At 41.1% G+C, this 18,880-nt stretch overlaps 1 protein-coding gene across 1 annotated transcript; it reads right to left on the reverse strand.

Moving 5' to 3' along the window:
- Window positions 1-204: 204 nt before the first annotated feature.
- Window positions 205-18,004, reverse strand: LOC132998961 (retinoblastoma-like protein 2). Its single transcript, XM_061068716.1, has 14 exons — window positions 17,907-18,004; window positions 10,341-10,457; window positions 8,801-8,889; window positions 8,349-8,452; window positions 7,189-7,326; window positions 6,163-6,327; window positions 5,897-5,963; window positions 5,529-5,578; window positions 5,245-5,421; window positions 3,983-4,054; window positions 3,318-3,369; window positions 2,780-2,946; window positions 2,458-2,622; window positions 205-2,373 (listed from the first exon to the last, which is right to left on the reverse strand). The coding sequence occupies exons 2-14, from the start codon at window positions 10,406-10,408 to the stop codon at window positions 2,179-2,181; spliced, it is 1,509 nt and encodes a 502-aa protein (XP_060924699.1). The 5' UTR covers window positions 10,409-10,457; window positions 17,907-18,004; the 3' UTR covers window positions 205-2,178.
- Window positions 18,005-18,880: the final 876 nt, after the last annotated feature.

An 18,880-nucleotide genomic window follows, 5' to 3' on the forward strand; every position in this document is an offset into this window, starting at 1 on the left:
ACCTATAAACCATGTTGTGTCCTTTGCTGATTAGCCCGTAGGTATTGCTGCTCTACCAAGTAATAAACAAAGAAGTTCATATGAAGCTCATTAGCTTTTTTTTAAAGAGAAGACAGCAGAGTGAGGCTGAGTTTAAACCAGTTCCCCAGAGAACTGGATGTAATATTAGGGTTATAAAAAAAATAGAAGAGAATCCAAACAGCCTTTGTTGGAAACGTTTGTACATTTATTTTAATTTGATAAAATACTTCATAATTCTTACAGAATAAGACAAGACATCTTCTCAAATAAATGTGTTTATATAATCACTTTTCCATTACTTAACTTAAGTTTCACTGTCGAGGACCACGCCCCAACAATATGTGATTAAAATGTTTAAATGGAAATTTGATATGTTGGATGTTGAGGAGAAATTTGGGGATGTTGAGTGAAGGGATGGAGGTGAAGAGTTGTCTGATTGGCTGGTGTGGGAGGGTGCACTGGTGACTGGGGTGAGGGAGAGAGGAAGAAGGGATGAGGGGAGGTAGATAGAGGTTTGAGGGTATGGATGAACGGATGTGGGTATGAAGAGATTAGGGAAGTGGTGAGGGAAGGAGGATGAAGGAATGAGAGAAGGAGGATGAAGGGGATGAATGAAGGAGGATGAAATGATGAGGGAAGGAGGATGATGAGAGGCGGTAGGTAGATGGAAGAGGGATGAAGGGAAGAACGATGATGGAAACGAGAATGAATGGAGAGGGTGGGTCAAAGAATCTGAGACTGTGATTGGGTGATGGGTTGACTGGTATATGTAGATATACATGGTATATGTATAGTAGACTTAACTAGGTAACTAGACTTTAAACACACCTAGCTAACTAGCTAAGTTAAGTAGTTGACTTAAGGTGACAGTTCGAGGAATGATATATACTTAAAAACTATATTTTCAGAAATAATGATTTTAGTCAAACTGAACATGTAGTCTTCCTTTAATATTCAAGCAGGACACAGACACTGCTCACACAAGCGAGGCAGACAAGCTTGTCCCACACTAACTGCTGCTTGATCTGCAAGCTCACACAACACAAAGTGAGCTGATCTGTACCATCTTCCTCCACTGGCCAATGACAGCACGTTAAGGGCATTGGTCAAGGACACTTAAGTAGTTTTCAGACATGAACTCCGGGGAATGTCCGCTGCTCAATGGGGTTGGAACAGAGGCAGGAGATCATGTGTGTTTGTTTACAGCACATCCACATCAGTGTTGGCTCTTATCACCAAAAGTACCTCGACACCTTCATCAGTGTCTTCTACGTGTTTGGCAACCCTTGATCCTGAGATTTTTGCATTATCCTTGTTTCTTGGCAGATTTTGGATCAAGCACGTTTTAGAAATATCATCAACGCTGCAACTCACTCACAACGAAGAATACTCCAGAGCATCGGTTCCCAAACTGGGGTACGCAAAGTGGTTCAGGGGGTACGCTGGGAATGTGCACAAAGTGTCAATCCCGCAGAGGGCCGAGCTGCGTGCACAGAGGATTACAGGAGACGGGTTGATTTAGCGTGGGCGTGCAGCAGCTAGCGGTTTAAGAAGAGCCGCGCGGCATCGTGGGAGGTGAAGTTTCCAGATGCGGCAAAGAGAGTTGGCTTCACGGCAGAAGGAACTACAATTCCCACGCGAAACAAGGAAGTGTTATAGGCTGTATATGTGCGCGGGGCGCTGGCGGCGGCGATTACAAACATGAAAAAAAACGGGGGGGTACGTAGCTGGAGATTGAATGTCTGAAAGAGTTCGGGACTGTTAAAAGTTTGGGAACCACTGCTCCAGAGGATCTCCTGCTATTTTTTCCTCACATGGGCTCACTCGTACATTCTCCTGAGTTTTTACTAGTGGCCTAGTAGGAGAACTTGCAGAGAAAGTCTGGAGCCTCACACTTGGACATTTGCGTTCTCACATACGGACCCTCCGGATTATTTCAGGAGATTATCTGGAGTTGAGTGCATGTCTGAAAGCAACAATAGACAGCAATATTGGTATCAAAAAAATAGTGCAGAGAAACCAACTCTATGAGCTGACAAGCTTGGCACATTGGTTTTCTTAACAGATCGGAAGACAGTATTTGCTCTGTGCTTTCCCTCAGACACCTGACATCGTAGTTACAGTTTCAGAGAGCGTGGCGCTGTGCTCCTCTTCCCTCTAGTGCAGGTTTGCGACACGAGCGTTCACCACGCCCCTCAGTCTCCTCTGCCAGGCCGACTGACCATCCAAACGGAGCCTTTTTGCCAAAGGGCTCTGATCTCCTTCCTCCTCCTCCTCCCCAGGCGTCACCGGATAGCGCCGCCTGGTGGGGGACCTGCCCGTCTTGATCATGTTGTTGATCTCCTGCAGACACTGTAAACAGGAAGGACATCCGAAGTTTAGATCGCACACATGCAGTTCAACTGATAACAACAACAAACAGCAAATTAAACAGACCTTGGGGGGACTAGCGTTGAAGTAGTAGCACAGGCCGGTTGCACGATGGGAGGGGGTCTCAGGGTTGTATGGTGAGATGTAGACGGAGGGGCTGCTGAGCACCTGGTGTCTGCGAGGAGATGCTTTCCACGGGTGAGGATATGGAGACAGAGGAGGAGTGTCACCCTGCATAAAAGTTCCACAGCATGTGTTAAATCCAGTCTTGTAAGAGACGAGGTATTACAGTATATTACCACATTTTACCATCTCCATGAATTGGCTTTTTGTCGCCTCACTCTTTTACCTCCTCCAAAAGTGCAGACACTCGAAATGGTCCACTTACCCCAGAGGTCGGCGCAAACTGCTCGGCAAAGTGCTGCATGTTGGTCCTGTAGACCTGGTTGTAAAAGTCGATAAGATTGCCCCTCCACTCCTGAGAGGCTCCTGGATAATGTGTCGATGGCGTGTTAGGAGTCACCATTATGTCATAATCCTCTTGTTTTCCTTTGGCTGCGAAAGAGGAAGTGCTTCATATGGACCAACACATCATATTTATATCACTGCAACAGCTCCTCTGCAGTGACTGTGCTCCTTTTATCTTAAAGGATCGCAATTTGATTATAATAGCATATTGAAATCAATTTAATATCCTTCAGTGAGTAAAATGCTAAACAAACCACAATTATATTTATAGTTTGTATATTATGTACTTTAATCGAAATACTGCATGTTGACGTGTATTTGTAAGTCTGACATTACTGTACCATACTGTGTGGTTTATCACATGTCCACCTTGCAGATTTATATGTGTGTAATGAAGGACACGCTGTTACTTCCTCATACAGATGAGTGGCATTTATATTTACTCAATGGTTTCTTACTGTTTGGAGGGTTGTCCATGTTACGTCCTGAAATCAGCACATGGCTACAGACCTGAGGACAGAAACCACCTATTCAAGAATATTGAACCAATGTTGCCAGAACACACAATGCAGATCCCTCAAATACACCTGACAGATCATTGACCTTCTGTAACACCCACTGCAAAGTCTTTGGGTTCTGATTTGTGTTGCTTTGACAAGATGTCATGATACCTTTCATATCTCATGTAAAGCACTTTGAATTGCTTTGCATGAAATGTGCGATACAAATAAAGTTGGTTGTTTAACAGCTAATGCACTTGTGTCCATCTGAGGGCGTATTTCTCTGCTTGTTACAGACTGAGATGTGCAAAGTGAAGGTGTTTCCTGCATTGTCTCTGATTACCTGGAAAATCTGCCACTATAAAAGCATCCATCGATGTGCAAGTACACCTGACCTTTAAAGGCAATGTACAAAATACAACCACAGTTAATTTTGCGACTAAATACAATCCCTCTAAACCATTTGCCTTTTTCCATGAATCTAGAAAAAGTCGATCTGAACATGACATAAACCATAACTTGCACCATGTGCTCAGGATGTAAATGTAGTTAAAGTTGTAAACTTATTAACAATTCAATTTTATATGTTATTCATTCAAAGCTGATCCAGAAAAAAGACGTACACTTTTCTTGGCGTTTGGCTGCGACTTGTAGCACCTCATTATGTGTTTGAAGGGTATCTCCACCTTGGTTATCTGTAAAGACAATGCAAATTAAAAAGTTGATCACTGATTATGTCTTTTTTTTGGTAACTTTCCATACATTATATTGTTAACAGACCAGTGAGTCTGTGAGTGATTTCTTAAAGATGCTTTTTAACACCCACTGATAAAGTGTTAATGTTTAATGATATAAAGTCATTTTTTCACCCTGTAAGGGCTGAAAAAACCTTCTCTGTGCTGCTTGTTCTGACAACTTAGCTGAACTGTCAATTAAAAAATGTAGAATCAAATGTATTACATAACATAAACACTCCTCAACCCAATTTCACAAAATCATTTTCAACAACAGAGAGACATTTAAATAAATAATAGAGGTAGAATGTGATTTATTTAAACTTATACAGACTATTTTATTTTTATTTAGCCGGACATCGGATGGAAATATTTTTAAAACACGGAGATGCATCGCTCCATGTGATGGTCTCTTCTCATCATGCAGCCGCTCTGCGCTGTGCTTTCATTATTACTTGCCTGCTGAGCAAAACACAGACGACATATATTAGCTATAATCAATCGTATATTTTATGATCATTCTCTCATTTTCTCACACCGGGTAAGTGAGAGGCGTGAGTTTACTCTGAGGGCTGGTTTCACAGATAGGTGTAGAGTAATTGACTACAGAGAGGAGAGAGAGAGAGAGAAGAGAGAGAGAGAGAGAGAGAGAGAGAGAGAGAGAGAAACATCGCCTGAGCCGTGTATGAAACTCGTTTTCGTTTTGTCATCATATCGCTGATGAAGAATATTTACTTTATGTTATGATAATTTATTTCTGTTGTTGTAACATCATCAAAACAACAGTGCTGTGTGGTGCTTTGAGAACAACAACCTTTAAAAACCTGTGTGTAATAATACTGGTGGGACTGGAATGAGATACACCAAACTGTCTGTATCAGTTATTAGACGTTCAAGATGCTCGGTAGTAAAGAGTAGAAGAGCAATCATCAAATTAATTTAACCAGGTTTAATTATTGAGATCATATCGTGACGCGATCAATGTCAATTTATTGTTGAACCTTGAAGATGGACAAGTAGCCTGTAACTTTCTATTTCATGCTACGTATCTTATGCGCTGGCGACATCTAGTGGAATCTAATCAGTTTATCCTTAAAGGGATAGTAAATAGTTACGGTCATTTAAACTCTCTCAGATATGTCCCAGCTCACCTTAGCTATGATGTAGATAGCACACATGAGCGATTGGTCCAGGTGACCGTCGACCATGAGGTGGGAGCAGTGGACCAGAGAGTACTCGAAGCAGGTCCAGATCTTCAGCCGCAGCTCGTCAGAAACGTCCAGGATGGAACACAGTTCCCTCAGACGCCTGCTCATCAAAGTGTACACCTGAGACCGAAACAGGACTGCACTCAATACAAAGCAAACTGCTATTTGAATCACTGAATAGGATTTTGCCCACTAGGAGACGGCTGCAGTGTGGTGGATCAGCTGACCTTACGAGCAAACAGATGGAGGGGGCTGCTCCTCGGAGGCCTGGTCACAGCTGATGGTAGAAACGTTAGCTCACAACTGACCAACTGAAGTCCAAAAACACAACTGACCAGTCATCCTTAATAATGAGGTGTTTTTCAAGACATGTATTGCTGTGTTTTAAAGCTGGGGTTGGTAATCCTGGTTATCCATTCTGACCAAATGAAATGATTGGTCGGGTTTATTAAAAAACCACAGACGCAGACTTTTTATATTTTTTTTCAGACAACTTTATTTGTTGATGGCTATCGGGATGTGAAGAGAATTTTAACAAAAAACAACTTACCTTAGAATATAAGGAAATATGGAATTATAATGAAAGTTTTTATACCTGCTGGTTTTGTGTCAGGCTGTAGCTCTGTTCTCTTTGGGTCTTCAAGCTGTGCAGGATGCATCACCTAGATATGACAAAAAGCTATTATTAAGGCCTTTCCTGATTTCATTAACGATTCATCACACACTCATTCTGTACTGTTCCATCATATTTCTAATTTAGTCTTGCTCAGAAATCGACACCACCTTGAGAGAACCTTGAGTACGAAATGTGACACAGCCCTATGCTGCCTTATGAAAAGGTTTTGTGTTTTTATGGCCAACCTGTTGGAAGGTAAGCAGCTGGCCCCCGTTGGCTTGGATTTCTTCCCACAGCGGTGAGTTCCTGGTCCAGGTCAAGCTCTCCAGAATGTTCTCCTCCACCTGGGAGAGGTGTCTGACGACAGCATGAGGCAGCCCTGCTTCCGCCCGCAGCACCAGCTCGATCACCTGTCGGGCCGGGGCACAGTGGTCAAAGGAGAAGGAGGCAGAGCCGTCACTTGTTTTTGTCACTGACTCAAATCCATCAGTTTCAGTCCGGGAGGCAGACATCAGCTCTATGTTTAAATGTTGGCTTCTTTTTTGATAAAGTTTATATTTAGAGCTGGTTTAGGTCTTGGACCAGCTCTCAGTCATGCTGCTATAGGTCTAGATCACCAGGCGACACATGACACATGCTCCTCTTCTTCTTGAGATTACATATTTATACAATATGCCTCCATACATATTCTACCATTATTATATATACCTCTAATTGTCATTGCCACTACCTCCATCTCTGTCAGATATTTTCTTTTGTGTAAATACTTTAATCATTGGCCACTTTATAATGCATTCACGTGTATTGCATCTGATACATATATGTACATACACGCAAATGTTCTGCATCATCTCACATAAGATCCATTCTCCAATATAGGGAATATTTGTGACTTAAATTTACTCCATCAAGTTCCCCCCCTTAAAACACAAAATGTCTGTTATTATTAGATCTGCTTAACATCTTAAATTTTATCATTCTACATCTCTTTATATGTAATTAAACATGTTTGATTTATTCATTGAGAAATTCACAAAAAAAAAATTGAAATCTCAAAATATTAAAGACAGTGATAAAAAAGAAATCCAGATCGCCACTAGATTAAATGGCCTCTCCCCTGAGACATGCCACTTGCTTCCAGTTTCATGGGGATCCATCCAGTAGATCTTGTGGAATCGCTATAACTGACAAACAAACACACACTTCCTTGGCGAGGTAAGGTTGAATACATGTAATACATATGTGAAGTTATAAGCTGCTGGGAAACCCACCCTCCAGAAGTGGTGCGGCTTCATCTGTAGGATCTGAAGGAGCTGGGGCGGATCACATGGTAGACGGTTTGAGCAAATGGAAATCTGCAGACAACAGGCCACCAGGCAGCACTGCACAAGATCCGCCTCAAAGATGCCCTGCAACACATGCACAGTGTTTGCTTTTAAAACAAAAGCTGAATAATGATGCAGATCAAAACTTTTATTTTAAGATGAGAATATGTTATGTGACCAGAGGTGGAAAAGGGTTAACCCTAACCCTAACCCTTCACTTCCATTTAATGCATATCAGGGGAATTAGTTTTTTTTTTTAAATTGTGCATCATCGAGCTGCGCTTAACCAACATTGATACAGTTTTCAACATAAATGAATGCAACAATAACACAGAAGAGACTTAGTTGAATATCTATCAGTGCATATCATGCACAACCTAATAACACAGTGTTAAAGACGTTTATCAAGACTAAAGGGAGAATAAACTGTGAAGAAGAGGTGCGGCACACATGTCCGTGACAAGATGGAAGAAGGTGAAAAATCAGTCAACATCATTGACAATGAAGCAGAGAAACAAACATTCTCTGTCCATGGACTCATTCAAATGAAAAATACTTCATAAACATGTTCACATTTTCTCCAGGACATTTTTTCATGCTCACAAATCTTTTCTTGCTTTAACCTGTTATTTAAATTAAGAGTGGTTTAAAAGACTTAGTCTTTGAACTATATTCATGTGACATTAGTCTCAGTTTGCTTTGCACAGATGGAGAAGACGGAAACGACCTTCAGAGGGGAACGTTTTACTTTGATACTTTGAGTAATTTTCAGAGCCTGCACTTTAATATAAGTTAAGATAAACTTCATTGATCCCAAATCCTACAGGATAAAATAAAATAAAAATAATAAAGGCAATGAGATAAAAACATTTTTTTATTAAATAATTAAAAGAATATTCACACAATATGAAAATATTGTGTGTTCCTTCTTACACTCACATTCTTGAGTAAAGAGGTTGAATCAGTCCTTATTAACTCCTTTTTAAAAGTTACGAATATCTGCATTTCTCTGTATGTGACACACACACGGTTCATAACGTGGTAACTACCCTGAAAAAGACTCAACAGCAGTTCCACATGTGGCCACAGGAGGGGGGTAAACTCACAGACAAGTCACTGACGCCCAGTCTTCTCCTCTCCTGCCTGACCAGGTTCTCCAGGATCCTGTAATACCAGAACTCTGCCTGGTGGCAGCACCTCGCTGCCAGCTCTGCCAACAGTATCACAGGGATTAGATATGACATGCTTCAGCAACAAGAGCTTTATTCCACAGTGTAACACCTATCATTAAAAAACCCTCTCATCATGGAGGGATTAACTGTTAGAGGTTGCTCGCAGACATGCTTTTGCTTCTGAGAGAACCAATTAATATTCTGAAGAATAATAATGATAAATTCTTTTTTTTTTAAAACATAAAAATCTGGAGTTTTTGTCCTCAAGTAATATTGAACACAATCCGTCATCGTGCATTCATCCCCAACATTTAATTACTATCCCCTGGTCCCATTGTTAAATAACTGAATATGTCCTGTAAGTATACTTTTGGGCCTCTCATTACCTGAACGGTCCCCCTGCTGGAGCAGAAACATGTGCAGCATGCGCCTCAGTCTTGCTTGGACAGCCTCGGCTGGATCTCTGGAGCAGGTCCTGAATCAGAGGAATCATAGAAGGTCCGGAAGAAGTAAATAAAGGAAGAAGAAGTAGAAAAAAAGCCAAACGACTGCACAGAAACCTCCTCATGTACTGAGCCAGGCCTGGAGCTAGACTGCTCAGATTTTGGGGGCAATTAGAAATTTGGGGTGGGCAGCTTTTCACACAGTGTTGAGAGTGTGTGTGTGTGTGTGTGTGTGTGTGTGTGTGTGTGTGTGTGTGTGTGTGTGTGTGTGTGTGTGTGTGAGTTTTAAAGAACGCGTCACAATAGGAAATTCAACAAAGCCATGCTATAATAATAATAACAATAACAATAACAATAATAATAATAATAATAATAATAATAATAATAATAATAATAATAATAATAATAATGATAATAATAATAATAATAATAATAATAATAATAATAATAATAATAATAAAGACTTGTTCATGCCCGTGTGGAAGCACACATACAGGTGATAAGTTCCAGTAAGGAAGCTGAGTACGGACAACACTGCAATTAAACACAACAGAAGGATTATTTTAAATGATACATGAGTAATTCATTTGAAATATGTAAAACAAACAGTTCAACAACCTGGTTTGTTATGAACAAACCGTGAACACCAGGAGACTTTGGCTTGGTTGTCAACTGTGTAGTGTTTTGTTTTTTTGAGAGCACCTTAAGGCAGCACCAAAAAAAACATTTATTTAGCCCCAGAGACCTGAGTGTGATTGATCCGTCCTTTTTATTAAAATCTTTATCAAAGCAAACATCCAAGTCAGTTTCTCCGGACCTTTCCCGGAAGTCTTTCTGCCTTGTGAGATGTCCGGATAAGGTCAGAGTGAGCCCATGTGAGAATACAGCAGGATATTGTCTGGAGTGAGTGGAATCATTGATCGTGTTTCTTATTCACGGCAGATATAATACACCAATATAATAATAAGATATCAGGTTGAAAAAGAGGAGCTATACACAGAGAAGTCGCAACAAAGATGACAACTTGGAAGGACAAACAAGATTAGAGAGCTTTTCTTGGAATTCATAATTGACTTCTTGCCTCCTGCATGCTGCTCCTGTTGTAAAAAATCTGGCCCGGAGAGTCTCCCACTGCATTCTTCATAAGTGAAAGACAAACTCCGACTGGACCCAATTGTCTGGCTTTTTCCAGAGTTCATGTCTGAAAACGACTGTAGGGAAACGGACATCTGTCTTTGTACCCGTTACCAGTAAAGCACCAGTAACACTCGGTAGCTGTTGTTATTTTCTATAATGTGTCCAAACCCAGCAAACATGTAGGAGTTAGGTGGAGTAATTTCACACTAACACAACAGAGACAGTGTCTTCAAGACAAAGTGACTGGTGCCCAGTACTCTAACTATGTGAGAATGTGTGAGTCACTAAGACAACAAAAACACAAAGTGTCCACAGTGTGAGTCTTACAGTGAGATGCAGCACTAACCTAAACATAGACATCAGGTGATCACTGGGGCCAAACCATTGTGGGTTGCCCCGAGGCTCGGTTGCCATGGTGACCCTCACACTCTCACTCGGCGACAGCCCGAGCCGGATGGAGCGGCTGCACAGAAGAAAACACAGAGAGACAATTAGGTGACAAGAAAAAAGATTTGTTTTTTTCAGACTTTTTGAAAAAGCGAAAATATACAGATAAGACGTAAAAAGAAGTGCTATATTTTCTTTTCTTATTCAGTCTCAAACAACTTAATAAAAATAAACTAGGCCTAATGAAAACAGTCACATATGCATTTATATAAAGAAAGAGTGTCTTTGTAAAAACTGTGTCCAACCCTCAGACTGTAAAAAATCATGAACGTGGTGATTGTGTAACTTTACTCCTGGTTTCCTAAAGAGCCTCAAATAAAAAATCATTTGATTTTTGTATTACTTAAGGTAATACACTCTTATTGATACGACTCTCATTTTTAAGAACATGTGCAACACAACACTATCATGCACGTCTGTCAAGCAACTAGAATAACTGTGTGTGGTCTCTCTCCTGTGTGCACAGTGCACGTTCCAGTAAAGACAAACCAACGGCATTAAAAGGCAAACCCGATCATTTCAGGTTGAGAGCTCTTAATTCCTTTTAAGGGAATTATTATTATTATTTTTTTTTTTTAACATATATTTATTGGTTTTATACAGTTTTATACATTTTAGGGCTGGGCAACGATTAAAAGTTTTAATCGCAATTAATCGCATGATTTGCCTGATTAATTACGATTAATCGCATTTGTATACGCAAAATCCAATAATGAATTAAAAAGTAGTGTATAGCGCAATTTTATTTTCAATGTTCTGCCATATGAACGAAAGTGCCATAACATTTGTTTTGCAAACACTTTTAACATCAGCATTTAATACAGTAGCAGTTAAATAAAATATTCAGTGTAAATCTCAACTTAACAATGTTATCAAAGCGAATACAAAATTAAAGCTCAATGCCACTGTAAAGGCATTAATATTATCCTCTTCATTATGAAAAATGTATACTCCTCCCTGCGTCTAACGTAGTCTGCCGAAGCCTCGCTCCGTTTGCTGTTTCGTTGAGTGATTTGCTGATATCAACTGTGTGTTTTGCATTTAGGTGATATTTTAGACTGGAAGTACTCTGGTGGTAAGAAAATTCACCTTGGCAGTGGCTACAAATTACTTTGGTTCTGTCGACTCCGCCGTCTGGAAGAACTTTTCTTTGTGTTCTTTGTACACCAACACTCTCGGCTCTGTCATTCACTCACATGGCTTTTCCTACCATAGCTATGCTGATGACACCCAACTAATCCTGTCTTTTCCCCGATCAGAAGCACAGGTAGCATCACGAATCTCTGCCTGTCTGACTGACATCTCTCAGTGGATGACCGCTCACCACCTGAAGATTAATCTTGACAAGACTGAAATACTTTTCCTTCCAGGGACAAACTCTCCCACCCATGACCTGACTATTAACTTTGAACACATTTCCAAAGCCTCTTCGATGTCACCATTCTTAACAAAGTCCAAAAAAATCTCCCAGATACTGTAAAATTGAGAAGCTTTCTTCCTAACTACATATGTTAAGGGTTAATCTCAAAGACACAGAGGTCATGGGTCATCTCCAACACTTTGTAGGTCGTCATAGGCCTGAAGCACATTCTCTAACTCTCAATCTACACTATATCAGTGTTAGTGCGTGTGTGTGTGTCCTGCCTACAGAGAAAGGAGACTCTGTTCCTCTAATCATTCTCACATGTGGAGTTTATCATCCTGTGTAACTGTCCTCACTGGGTCAGACAGACCTCAGTCCACAGTGTCTGCATGACACAGGAGGGAGAGGAGGACTGAACACTGATTGTGTGTTTACATTAATTTTCGTATTAGGCCACTGATCCTGATCATGTGGTGTTTGTACATCTGTAAAATCAAATCATTGCAGAGATACAGAGCGACATCGTGTCAATCTGGTAATTTCTCTTCATGGACACAGTCAGACTCCATCAGTCGCTAAGAGTTAAAAACAGATATTCACGTTTAACGAGGAGGTTATGTATCCATCTGCATTGTGTGTTTCTCGGTTAATTAGAAGGAAAGGAGTTAAGAAAAAGGAGGAACCCGGATCAAATCCAGGAATGTTTTTTAATCACTTTCTTAAACATTGTGTGATATTCAACATTTTCCTGGGTTTCCCGGAGATTAATTCAATGAAAATGTAGACATGTTTCAGGGACTGATATTTATGAGTGTGTGAAATTCGTTGCTGATCCAAATAATATCTTGAAGTAGTGAATTTAAATGTGGTTTCAGGAGAGGACTTGTGGGCCTTGGTGGAGGTCTGATTATTTTCTTTATTAACTGATGAATCATTTGATTTATATGTCAGTAATTAGTCAATATAAATTAAAAATTGGTCTGAATCCCAAGGATGACGTCTTCAAATGTCTGGTTTTCTCTGACCTATGACCTGAAAAACTAAATAGCAAGAAGGTTGCCGGTTCAAACCACAGTGTTCCGGGGTCTCTGTGTTTGCAGCTTGCCTGTTTGCATGACATGCAGATTAGTTGGAGACTAATTTGACTCTAGTGAATGTCTTCTTTTGCTCTCTCACTCAGTCCTTCCCCTCCTACTCACAAAGCCGGTAACCACCTTGACTATATTTTCACCAGGAAATGCTCAACATCTAACCTCACTGTAACTCCACTTCATGTCTCCGACCACTTCTTTATCTCCTACTCTCTCCCACTGTCTCAAAACAACAACCCTACCACATCAACAGAGTCTGTACCTGTCCGTCGCAACATTCGTTCCCTCTCTCCTGCCTCTCTAGCATCCTGTGTTTTGTCAGCTCTCCCTTCCACTGACTCCTTCTCACTCATGCATCCTAACTCTGCCACAGACATTCTCCTTTCTACTCTGTCCTCCTCTCTTGACTCTCTCTGCCCTCTTATGTCACGACAGGTCCGCCAGTCCTCCCCAGCTCCGTGGTTGACTGACTCGGTGCGTGCCGACAGAGCCACTATGCGAGCATCAGAAAGGAAATGGCGGAAATCTAAACACCTGGACGACCTGCTCGCCTATCAGTCTCTTCTCTCCTCTTTTTCTGCCTCTATCTCCACAGCCAAAAGCACTTTTTACCAAACTACTATTCAATCCTCATTTTCTAACCCCAAAAAACTCTTCTCCATCTTTTCAAACCTCCTCGACCCCCCCAGTCCCCCTCCTCCCTCCTCCCTTCTACCAAGCCACTTTGTCAACTACTTTACAAAAAAGATTGATGACATACGATCTTCTTTTTCTGATCCTCTTTCTAGAACCACACTTCCATCAACTTCATCTTCATCCCCTTCACTCTCCTCTTTCACCCCTCTGTCTCCCAATCAAGTTCTGACCTTGGTAACCTCTGCCCGCCCGACCACCTGCCCCCTTGACCCCATCCCTTCTCACATTCTCCAGTCTATTGCTCCTGACCTTCTTCCTTTTCTTACTCATCTTATCAACACTTCCCTCTCAAATGGCTGTTTCCCTAATTCTCTGAAGGAGGCAAGAGTAAATCCTCTCCTGAAGAAACCCACCCTCGACCCGTCTGCAGTAAATAACTACAGACCTGTCTCTCTTCTTCCCTTTGTTTCCAAAACTCTCGAGCGTGCAATCTTTAATCAACTCTCCTCCTATCTGAACCACAATAATCTTCTTGACCCTCGCCAGTCTGGTTTCAAGGCAGGTCACTCAACTGAGACTGCCCTCCTTGCTGTCTCTGAGCAGCTTCACACTGCTAGAGCAGATTCTCTCTCCTCTGTCCTTATCCTTCTAGACCTCTCTGCTGCATTTGACACAGTGAACCACCAGATCCTGATCTCATCCCTTCAGGACCTGGGTATCTCAGGCTCTGCTCTCTCCCTGCTCTCTTCCTACCTCAACGAACGCACTTATCGGGTAACTTGGAGAGGATCTGTTTCTGAACCTTGTCCTCTCACTACTGGGGTCCCTCAAGGTTCGGTCCTGGGTCCTCTCCTCTTTTCTTTGTACACCAACACTCTCGGCTCTGTCATTCACTCACATGGCTTTTCCTACCATAGCTATGCTGATGACACCCAACTAATCCTGTCTTTTCCCCGATCAGAAACACAGGTAGCAGCACGAATCTCTGCCTGTCTGACTGACATCTCTCAGTGGATGACCGCTCACCACCTGAAGATTAATCTTGACAAGACTGAAATACTTTTCCTTCCAGGGACAAACTCTCCCACCCATGACCTGACTATTAACTTTGACAACTCCGTGCTGACCCCCACTCAGACTGCTAGGAACCTGGGTGTGACACTCGACTGCCAACTCTCCCTTTCTGCCAACATTACTGCAACAACGCGGTCCTGTAGATTCATGCTTTACAACATCCGGAGAATACGCCCCCTTCTCACTCAGAAGGCGGTGCAGGTTCTGGTCCAGGCCCTGGTCATCTCACGCCTCGACTACTGTAACTCCCTCCTGGCAGGTCTACCTACTACTGCCATCCGACCTTTGCAGCTCATCCAGAATGCAGCAGCTCGACTGGTTTTTAACCAACCTAAATTCACTCGCACTACTCCGCTCCTCCGCTCCCTACACTGGCTACCAGTGGCTGCCCGCATCCGGTTCAAAACACTAGTACTCGCATACCATGCTGTAAACAGATCAGGTCCAGTTTACATCCAGGACATGGTCAAACACTACACACCAGCACGTTCACTCCGCTCTGCTTCAGCTAAACGACTCGTTCCTCCTTCACTGCGAGCTAAACACTCATCAAAATCACGACTGTTTGCTGTCCTAGCTCCTAAATGGTGGAATGAGCTCCCACTCGACATCCGGACATCTGAAAGTTTACACATCTTTCGCCGAAAACTAAAAACACACCTCTTCCGACTGTACCTTGAATAAAAAAAAAACTAAAACTAACCACTTTTGAAAACTAACACTTTGGTAGCACTAAAATGGCACTTACTTATAGCACTCTGTAGTTTTGCTTTATTTCGAAGAAATTTTACTGTCTTGATTCTTGTTGTTCTTGGTTTGTACCCTCAGGGTTGAATGCACTTATTGTAAGTCGCTTTGGATAAAAGCGTCAGCTAAATGAAATGTAATGTAATGTAATGTAATGAATGTGAATGGTTGTTTGCTCAAGTTAAAATCCTCACAGACAAACAAGTACTAGGAACTGTTCAATATTTTTTCTGTCTCAAACGATTCAGCAGTCATCAAAGCAGTTATCAATTTGTTTTGGTTCATCAACTGATTGGTGGAATCATATCTGGCGTTTCAGTTCTGACATTTGTTTCTATTTGCTCAGGCAAAATGGAAGTTTAATCCAACGTGTATCCTGAAGCCTCAAGATAAGGTTCTTTTTCATCTAGTATTGATTTAGATGACGATATTTATTGATAATTACTGCAGCTCATTTATTTACTCCCTTCATCTCCCCATTACATCTCATAATTATGGGCTGAGATGAGCTTTTACAGACAGATTTAACAAGCTTCTAAAATAAGAAGACAAACTGGCACATTTAGAAACTTGAATAATACAGTTCATATAATTTAAATTTTCACTTATTTTTTAACTTAATCCACTATTGTAAATTGAGTTACTGTGATCGTTGAGCAAGCTGGCACAAGAATTTCCTTCGGGATTAATAAAGTCTAATTTATCTTATCTGATCTTAAAGCCCATTTTCTGACATATTTCCAGCTGCAGGTGTGAGACGAGACATTTCACTGTGTGGTTGCCTACAGCTGTAGAACAGGAAGTGCATATGGAAGTATCAGGTTACACACCGCTCCTCATACAAATGAATCATCACTGTGGCCTGTTGTGTTGAGCGTGAAGCTCCAGGCCCTGCTGATTCACTAAAAAATACCCAGAATTTGTATCCTCCCTTCACATCAGATCAATAATGTAGAAAACAGTGAAGGAAATAAACTAGGCCAGTGGTTCTTAACCTTGGTTCGATCGAAGCCCAGGGGTTCGGTGAGTCACTCTCAGGGGTTCGGCAGGGGTCAAACACACACAGTATAGCCCGGTTCATACTAGCAATGTCTGGCCGTTTTTGTCGGCCGTCAAAAAATTGGCTGCCCACAATTTGGTAACACACATTTTTTTTTCGCCGTGTCAGATTGCAAACATTTTGTTGCTTAGTAAAAATGTGTTACACAAAAGAAATTCAGGCTACTCGTATTATTCGTGACGTCACACTCCGCAGTGATAAAGCTGTTTGCTACATTGCTTATCTTTGATATCTGTGTTGCTTGGTACGCTCAGTAGTCGACTTGTGGCTGTTGTGATTGTACGTCATTCAGCAGAGCCAGCTTCAACAGCAACTCTTCAGAACAACAACGCTCTCAACGTTTTGGTGTCACCAAATCGTACCACACCCCCTTATTGCCCTTGAGATACTCACACTGTTTGTTACAACGTATTTGTGCGAGAAATCCTTTTCGATAGTAGACATGAAAATTAAGAAAAGGAACAGACTTTGTTGCGAAAATGATATGAGAGTGGCACTTGCCAAGTAAATAGTCATTGAGTTATGTTTTTGTTGTTTTTTATGGTTGGTTTTGTTCTTTGAACACATTGATTTTGTGAGCAACTGATGCATGGTTCATTTTGTGCACTAACAAATTATATACCTATGTTTTGAAGAAATCATATTTTATTTTTCCAATTACGAAAGGTTCGGTGAATGCACTGATGAAGCTTGCAGGGTTCAGTACCTCCAATAAGGTTAAGAACCACTGAACTAGGCTATTTCCCAACTTATTATTGTCTTTAATGTCATAGGTAACACAAATCCACAATGCATTATATGGAAGGACACAGCTCTGTGCCCTCCCAGCGCCCACCGTCTAACAATAAAATCCATAATCCAAGAAAAACTGTTGCTCATGTTGTATATTACAACGAATTGGGACAAACCTCATAATTACAACTTGTATCTTTCTATTGCACAATTAGAAAAACAGACTTTTCTCTCATTCAATCGGTTTCTGTTCTTATTTCCAAAATGTATCCCCTGCTACTTCCTTGTGCTGCTGGGTGAACTTTGAACTTCCTCTACGGTGGTGCAATAAAAGTGAATCTTATTTTATCATCCAACTTTACGTATTTGTTTGGTGTTTTTGTTCAGCTGCAAACTTGGTAAACAATGACGGATCATGAGACGTAATGAATAATGTATAATCTGTGGCCTGTTTATTTGGGTCACAACCAGTTCCTGTTTCCTCCCATTGCCTTCACTGACACATGGTACATTTAACTCTGGCTTTGCTTTCACTTTTCCACACGTGGTAAACATCCATGAGGCTCATTTTGTTCCTGATCATCAATAGAAGTGTATCAGTGGCGGGTTACAGCAGAGATTCAGTTATTGAAAGTGTGTCCTGCAGTTTTTAAAGTTACACCTCATACAGAGTGACTCCTCGTCAGTGTTTGGTTTCAAACTGTCAGCTGACATTTCACATCATCTGTCTGGCATTCATCATTTGATCAACAGCTGACTTACCAGGTCACGCTGAGGGTCCAGGAGTCAGAATGAGGGTCTTCTCTGTGTGTGTGTCCGGCTGGGAGCAGTCAGTGGAGAGTGAAGCATGGTTCAGAGAAGACAACCTGCTCTGCTCTGCAGGCTGAGGAAGTTCAGCCCACTGGCCTCTGTCAGCAGACAAGTCCAAACATGTCATCTGTGTGGTTGCTATGATCAGCACTGGGCAGCTCTCCTGGTCCCTTAGCGACACCAAGAGGAGGTGTGGAGGAAAACTTATTAACCCTTTGCTTGAACCTTCCCACTCAATCCTATTCTTATAGTAGAAATATAAAGGAAAACAAGTGTTTTGATAACCATGTATGGGATTTGTAACAGAACATAGTCCTAAACGGTAGAAAATCAAGATCTGTGTATTATTCCCTGAAAAGTTAAAAAAAATCTTGGAACTGCACTTTAATCCAAATCTGAACTGAAGTGTGAGGAGCTCCTCCCAGGCCCGGACCACATCCCTCCATCAAGTTAGGAGAAAATTGGTTCTGTAGTTTTTGTGTAACAACATGTAAACCAACAAACAACTCCTGCCAAGGCCCAACAGACCCCTGAATAAACCACATTCAAATTCATTTGGATCTGCACCAAATTACACAGACTCACATATATCAGTCCCCTACACGTCTGACTTTTTCATCATGACTCATGCATTATTATCTAGAAAATAAATTAAATAAATGAAAAACACTCACAATATTAAAGAAAGTGAAAGAAAATTCCTTAGACAAAATTTCATGCACAATCCTGCTCACAAACAAACACACAGAAGAAACATAACCTCTTTGGCAGAGTTAATTAACCACTGATGTGACTCTACAGTCATTTAAGATTTAGTTTATCTTGAATATAGTTTATCTGTAAAGAAAAATAACATATTGTGTCATTACCAGGTTTATAATTTGCACTTTTTACACTCACTCTATATATTAATATTAATATTGTTT

Source organism: Limanda limanda, chromosome 3 (assembly GCF_963576545.1).
Source record: "Limanda limanda chromosome 3, fLimLim1.1, whole genome shotgun sequence".
NCBI lineage: Eukaryota > Metazoa > Chordata > Actinopteri > Pleuronectiformes > Pleuronectidae > Limanda > Limanda limanda.